Raw genomic sequence first — 8,259 nt, forward strand, 5'->3', positions numbered from 1 at the left:
TCGTTTAAGGGGGAGGGGGGGGGGGGGGGGGGTGCCCACATCTGATTTAGAGGAATTGACAAAAATTGGAACAGTGTATGGCCAGTTTTATAATTACATACAAAATTCATCCAGGGCAAAACCATCCTAGACAGTGATCTGCACTTTATAGGCACAGAGCGGTGCTAGAATTTTCCTGCTGTTTTTAACAGAAAACTACAAACTTGTTGGTTACTAGTAAATGACAGTAGAAATTTAAAAAGTACCAGCTATTTCTAGACAGTTTAAAGGAAAGTTGTACTTAGAGAAATATCTAGCTTGCCATTGCTCATCTTCCCTTCTGAAAATGTTGACTGCTTGGCTATTATGCTGATGCATTGGTTTTAGTATAATTTGAGCTACTGACACAAAGCAGGTATTCATATCAGGAGATTCAACTTCACCCTTACCCACCCTGAGCACTCAATAGCAGCAGTAGCAGGAACACCGCACACAGAGATGCAAAATCATTTTCTTCTTTTATTAAACAGTCAAAAGAAACAAGTTCCCCTGACGCATTTCATTCTAGGTACAGCACTTTATAAAAGAAACCACTGTGAGTACTACTGCTTTCAGGTCAGTGACTCGAAGCACTTAAGCTAGACAAAGCCAGGCATCACATATTTTTAAAAAGAGGACAGCAAAGACCCCCTACATATTCCCTTCATTACAGGCTTCCTTCAAGCAGCTCTACAGTGAGATATATGTTACAAGTTTGATTCATAGGCAATAGCAGGTGTGAGTGTTATGATCCACATAACATTTTCAGCCCCACCTTACTAATTGGTGCCCAGTAACCATGCCATGGTATAACATTAAAGTGAATGGCATGATAGGGTTATTATAAAGGATTCAGAACTAAAAATACTGTTTGCAGAGTATAAACCAATAAATACATAAAAACATAATCCAGCATGCTTTTTTTAGAAAAACTAATTGGCAGATCCAAACAAATGAATGGCAAAACATCTTTCTCTTTCAGTATATTTTTTTATGTCTTGCAGCAGGAGTGTATATAATGTTAGTTATAAAAAAAAACTAATGGGAAATGCCTCTTTGTCAAAAGACCTGTATAAGCATAACAAAATATTTTACTGATGAAAATTTAAAAAAGAGAAAAACTACGGCTTACAAAGGGTTAGTTATTCTATGCGTGGAACATGGGGCTGGTGTCAAGGAAAGCCAAACCTCAAACTATAGAATTCTCTCTTTTCTAACTCTCACATATATACAATCCCAGAAAGCAATATCTGCTTTTATGAAGAGTTTGCACAAAATAGTCTTACCATCTCATTTTCTTCTCCTTGATTAAGTAGAGCATGATGCTTCTGATCAACATTTCTCTCCATCAATGGTGAAAGCTCTCTCCTCTGTAGAATGTGCCAAAATCAGAAATAAAAACTGACTGTCCTGTTCTATATGTTTGTACATATGGTATATCAACCATTTATTTCCAATGTGCTTTATGTAGCCTCTGTCCTAAGAACACACCCCTGTCATTGTCAAATTGGCATCCACCAACATTTGGAAATTGCTCCATAGTTTTGAAATATGTAAACTGGCATATTATTGCTGCACACTGCAGCTGTATGCGGGGTATTTCCTTGTTTGTTTAAACCACCTTGACATCAGCCAGTTATAGGATGCACGTGGCTAAGAAAATAGAACAATTAAAGTATATGAATGTGACACAGAAAATTAAAAATGTTCACATTACAAAGTAAGCACTCTTTATTCTACTAACCCCAATACAACTGATTACCTACAATAGGAGATGAAAACGTTCTACAACAAATTCTGCATTCATTGGTGCACATTTAAGTCCAGGGACAGCTAGGGTTGCTAAATTACAGGGCAGGATGAAGGAAGGAGGGAGCGGGGCTTGCTTGAAGGGCAACATTAAAAATTCCTTTAAATAACATGCTTGGCGTATGCCCTAAACCTGCATGTGCAGAGACACACCTGTATGATGTGCACCAGCAAAAGTCCCATTGAAAAAAACTGTTCCTGCTAAATAAAAGAATCTTACCACGTTATGTTTCAAGAAGGGGCACTCAAAAAAAAATAGGGTCCCACCAAAATGTTGCCCTGATGACCAGTAGTTTTAGTAGGAAAACCGCCAAAATTGTTTGTAAAGTAGTCGCATACCCTGATGGTGACATAGTAAATAGTGATAGACATACAATTTCACAGTTTTGTAAATCAGACTATATATGTTGATGGTTTTAACCTTGCTATATATTTTTAACAAACAATGTACACAATAAAATAGATTTTTTTATATATATATACATTGAAGTGGTCATGGTGGTGTCTAAAAAGTAATTTTTTTCTAGCTTTTAAGCAGTATAATAAATAGGCAGGGGACCTCTTAATGGTTTTGCTATGGGGGCCTATCACAAATAGCTACTGTAGGGTGCAGGGGAGCTTGTAGGTCCATATTGCTTGTGTGAGCACACAGGATTTCTCATATATAAACACAGTAACTGAAAACCAAGTACAATGCAACAAGTCAGTAACACATACGTGATTTGGAATGGATTCGGACATACATGATTTGGAATGGGTCCACAAATCTAACCCTGACTATGTGACGCTTCAGAAACTGTCAGATAAATGCTCTGAACTCTTGAGGCTTATGTCACTCTCTCATACGCGCTGATGCCACTCTCCGCACCTTCCACGAATTTGGTGACAAGTGCGGAAAATTGTTGGCTAGATCTATCAGGCATAGACCAGCGTGTACCTTTATTTCTAAAATCAACTGACCTGTGCAAGGTCGGGTTCATATGTCTAAACAGATAGCAAAGGCTTTTCACCATTATTACTCCACTTTATATAATATATCACCCGCATCCTCCTCTCCCTCCAGCCATTTGTCAGAGGATATACACTCATATGTGTCCTCCACTTGCTTACCCTCCTAATGCGCCGCCGCCATTGCCTATCAGACCCCTTCTCGCTTTCGGAAGTCACAGAGACTATTAATTCCTTGCCTAAAGGAAAAAGCCTGACCCTGACGGCTACACATCCTTTTTTAAAACTCAACTACGTGACACCCTCAACACTCGCAAGACAGAAGCATTAAATGTTACTTTGGAGCAGCGGGAGGTTACCCGGATACAGACATCTTATCCCTTCGTATGGCAGACACAGGCCCTAAAATACCTGGGTGTTCTCTTGCGCTCGCACCTTGAACTCATCTACAATTTAAATTATAGACCACTACTATCATCTATCTCCCAAAAACTCAAATTTTGGCTTACAAAATCCCATTCCTGGTTTGGCCGCATGACGCTATACAAAATGGACATACTACCGAAACGACTTTATTTATTTCAAACAATCCCAATAGCTGTGCCTCCATCCTTTTTTCGCTCCCTTAAACTAGGCCTGCTCAATTACATATGGAGGTGCAGGAGAGCACGCCTTGGATAAGATGTGCTGACTCGTCCAAAGCGGGGTGGAGGTGTTGGATTACAGCATATTGAACGCTTTTATATGGCTTGCCATTTAACAAGAATTTTAGATGCCATTCATAACTTCCATCACAAGGATTGGGTCCAACTGGAGAATTCGCTGCTGACGGTGCTGATTTCTTCCCTGTGCTGGATAACCCCTGCCTCTAGACCTCATAAACACCGTTACTATTTGCGGTACCTCCCCTCCTTGCCGTTTGAAACAGGTTAGTAAGGTATTGGCACATATTGTCCTTTGATGGGCCCATGACACCTATTCTCTGTAATCCTAATTTCCCTCCTGGGTGCTCTAGACCCTGCTTTCTTCAATGGACCGCAAACACATCTTCTTATCTCTCCATGGCTCTTACTTACTCGGGACTGAAACCTTATATCTGCACTTCCTGTGCTAATTCTAATACCCTTGGACTCCCAGGTAGGCACTTGCCCTCCTAACGCTCCCCCCCCCCCTACTGGTACCCCTTGACCTTCCCTTCCTTTCTTTTCCTCGCCCTTTTTTTGTCTCTTAATTTTCCCTTTTTCTTCTTTCTTTTCTTCTTTCCTCTTCACCTCTTCTTTTCTACTATATGTTGCACTTTATATTTGCAGTTACTGCCAGACTTTCTTTCTGTATTGCTGGAATTCTCTACGTGATGGAAGCACGGAGCCTGCTTGAGACACAGTGTCTGGTCATCACTACCTTATCACAATAACTCTGGCCACGTACGATTTACTACCTATGTTTCCCACATAATACAATTCCGGATCGCGCAGTATACATATTTCACAGTGAACGGTCCAAGGAATTTGTTTGGATATATGTGCCTTATATCTTTACCCAATGTGGTTTTTAACGTAGGTTACTGTGGAAATTCCATTTCTTGCAATAAGTATTATATACTGCAGAATGTACTGTATGATGTTCTGTTTGTAAAACATGAAAATGTGCTTAATAAATTACTAATCTTTAAAAAATATATATAACAATTTGTTCCAGATTAGTTTTGGATAGGGAGGGTATAACCTCTATCAACTTTTATTTGCCATATGTGTTTCATTGAGGAGACTTCACTTCACTTCCTGTGCAATAGCCACAACAGAAAATAAGAGGATATCCCTCCAAAGTGAGGAAAATCCTTGGTAATCAGCAGGGTCACCAGTACCAGGGTCCAATCTATTCCTGTTCTTGTGACTACACAAATTTTAGGATTTTTTTTTACTTTCAGTAATAATGGTCAGCAGGATAAATAGAGAAGATCAATCTCCCTAATGGATGTACACATAGCAATAAAAAACTGACAGGTGTTCTAACCCCTCTTCATACTATCCACAATCAAACAAAGGTATTGGCTTGAGCTGCATTTTAAATACTACTGGATGCACTTAAACAACAGCCCATTCACAAACAGATTGGCATTTGAAACAAATTTGAAAAGGAAGCTGGATATTTGTTGTCATTATTACTTACAATTTAGCAACTGTGACAGAGGCAAGAGTCCAAATGTTGCAACAAATCACAATTCCTCTTGTAGTGCTCAGTATCAAGGAAAAGTACAAGGGCTGTCATAAAATCATAAAGGAAAACCATTGTATATTTTCCTTCCCTTTTCTTGCTGAAACACCATTCACCCATGAAGCAATATACATGTGTGCTTGAGCTGTGATAGCATAATTTCCTAACTTATTTGCAACATTACATTATTTTACAATAGTTTTCGTTGTGCCATTTTATATACAGATTTATTGCTTCCGGAGGACACACTACCTGTATGAAAATCTCTTCAGTGATCACTCTTGTTGAATCACTGCTATGAGAAAATGAATACAAAACAGTCAGAGTGTTGTATACACTTAGCAAAGTGAATGTTAACAAATAGGCGGAAACATTGTGTGCAAGGGCAATTTATCATATTTATCTGTTTATTTATTTATGTATGTAGTTATCTTAAGAAGCTTATATCTTAAGAAGCAATTCATCATATGTATTTATTTACCTATGTATTTATTTATTTATGTATTAATGTTAAGGAGCTTATATCTTAAGACGCAATTTATTATATTTATTTATCTTAAGAAGCTTTACTACATGTAACTATTTTTCTTCCTCATTCCTGCTCATCTATGACATGGACTCACACAGAAGGTAAAGTTCAAATGGATGGTAGGTCACTAGGTTAGTACCATGGATTGCACAACAGTTTTGTGCATTATTGTTGTTGCCAGATAATGTGGTGCGAGACATAGAGCTTACTGTAGAATCCTTCTTAGAATTCTGAAAATATTTAATCAGGCTGGCAATACAAATTTAATTATATTGGTCATATAAATATTAAAAAATATAATGTAAACAAGATGTCCCTCCAATTGTGAAGCAAAAGTTTATGAATTGCCAATTACGATCTGATTTGATAATTTCTACCAATGAGTCACATAATGAGGCTGATTTACTTAATAAAATATACAGCATGAATAAACCACTAGAGTATGATTGGATCACATGTATATAAGCGATAGTGCTGATGGAACACTGGTGGTCAGTGCATATATCATGATATGTTATGACACATGTATGCAAAATGAATTACAATGAAATTATACAATATTTGCAACATTATGACGTTGTGTCAAAAAAGTGAAACATGACCATCCACTTTCAGAAAAGCTTTGGCCAGATTAATCATCTTACAATTTGATAGAATTAAAAATATATACAGTATATGGCACACTTCTCAAATTCTATGGGTAGTCACTCCATAAATGGCTCAGATTGAAGCTAGGAGTTACTTCTCAGGCTCCACTCCGTGGGAAGGGTAAACACTCTTATTGTGTTGCTCACACTCCCACAGTCCCACCAGCAAGGCCTTGCTTCCCCATGTGTACTGTCATTAAGTACTATTATTAATTATTATTGTTAAACAACAAATCAGATTTTTGACAGGTATCAGTATGTGTTGGTGCCTAAAAAAAACCCTACTGTTTTGCAAGAGTTTATTGATTTATGTTGAAAAGGGGTTTGGTGCCTAGATCACCTTTCAACCCAACCTTAACTAACTCCTTAACTGGAGGGCAAGACAGGGAGTTGTGATCAACATTTCATGTTGCACCCTGAATATGGGTGTAACAAGAAACATGGTCAGAAAAGTAAACTTAGCCTTTAAAAAACAATGCATCACACAGGGCATCTCCTGCACTTTTTGTTGCTTACAATTTACAATAGCAGGAAACACATTTAATTTGATTAAATATCAACTTTAGTCCTCGGAGCACATATTTATTGTGCTCAGCACACAGCAGTGCTTATTTACTTTGCCAGATATACTGCACTGCTGTTCAACCTACCATACTATCCATAGACTTGCAGAGCAGGAGTAATGCAGGCAACCTTGCCAGGGCTTACTGCCTTCCATGTTTCTCCCTTAGGAGAGAACTGGCCGGGCTGGGGGAGTGTAGACAAAGAGCTAGGATAAGTAGCCCCAGAATCTCTTAGCTGTGCAGGCAGAGAAAAGAGGCTGTACTGGGACCCAGTAAATGAGCTTTGACATTAAGCATCCCTGGCACCCCTTTAGCTGTGCATGCTCCTTTCTTTGGCACGAAGCTGAAGAGTGTTCCAGACCTGCTGACGATTTTACTGACAGATTAATCCCATCAAGTCTTAAGTGGGATTTGGACCCCCATATCCCCCCATTATCTACACTCTAGTAAAAAAGGCAAGTTACTCAATAGTAGCAGATATAACAACTTAATGTGTTTGTCTCCCCCTTGTGGTTGAACATGTTATTGCCCTAACCTTCCTATCATAAGCTGGTGTTACCCACATAATTAAAATGCTCTGGGTGTATGTAATAAAGCAAAATGATAAAGAATATAAAACATAAAAAATACAAGAAAATTCCAAAAACAAAAATGTGAAAGCCCATGTAAAATGTCTGTATATACCGTATTTGCCGGCGTATAAGGCGACTGGGTGTATAAGACGACCCCCTAATTTTCCACTTAAAACATAGGTTGTGGGCTATACTCGTCATATAAGACTACCCCACTTCTGAAGCAACACCATTTAAGAACATGCTGGATGGATGTGCGGTAATACTGTATGTACGGTAGCTTAGGCTACATACAGTATACCGCGCTGAGCCAATCACGGCGAGCAATGTATTCTATTAATGAATACAAAGCCTGCTTGAATTGGCAGAGGTTGTGTACATTGCTCGACCGTGATTGGCTCAGCTACTGTATGTAGCTGAAGCTAACGTACATACAGTATTACCGCACATCCAGCGGGCTGACAGATTAGGGATGTTCGTTTTGGGCCAGCTTGGCCCAAACGAACTAAAGGTATACATTGTATAACCCGCATATAAGACGACCCCCGATTTTCGGGGAATGTTTTTAAGTATAAAAAGTAGTCTTATACGCACCTTCCTTATGTTATATATTGTTGGTTAAAAAGGAGAATTCTGTTCCTGTATTTTTCTCACTTCTCTCTACCAAACGTTCCCCTATCCTCTTCTCTGCCACCTTTTTGCAGATTTTCTTTTCTTATCCTCAAACCTTTACATTAGTATCTCTGTTTGAGCCAAATAATCCCCCTCTAAAGTGTAATTTGTTTTTATTCTGTTTTTATTCTGACCATCTGCACTTTAGAAAAGCTTGAGATCGATCTAGGGTAGTGACAACTAGATGTGGGAATATACCCATTTCTATCAGTTGGTTTAAATTAGGTTTTAGTACAGATCCTCTGATTCTGTTTTTTAAATTGGTAAATCTGGAAATTAAATGTTCT

At 38.5% G+C, this 8,259-nt stretch overlaps 1 protein-coding gene across 1 annotated transcript in view; it reads right to left on the reverse strand.

The window, feature by feature from the left end:
• LOC108795889 (probable cation-transporting ATPase 13A4) overlaps positions 1-1,432 on the reverse strand; it is a 38,762-nt gene extending 37,330 nt beyond the window's left edge. Inside the window, exon 1 of the mRNA XM_018567220.1 lies at positions 1,305-1,432. Coding sequence (XP_018422722.1) covers positions 1,305-1,367 — 63 coding nt within the window. The 5' untranslated portion in view covers positions 1,368-1,432. The remainder of the gene's footprint in view (positions 1-1,304) is intronic.
• Positions 1,433-8,259: the final 6,827 nt, after the last annotated feature.

This window comes from Nanorana parkeri, unplaced genomic scaffold (assembly GCF_000935625.1).
Source record: "Nanorana parkeri isolate BGI_ZX_2015 unplaced genomic scaffold, ASM93562v1 scaffold29, whole genome shotgun sequence".
In the NCBI taxonomy this organism is placed as follows: Eukaryota; Metazoa; Chordata; class Amphibia; order Anura; family Dicroglossidae; genus Nanorana; species Nanorana parkeri.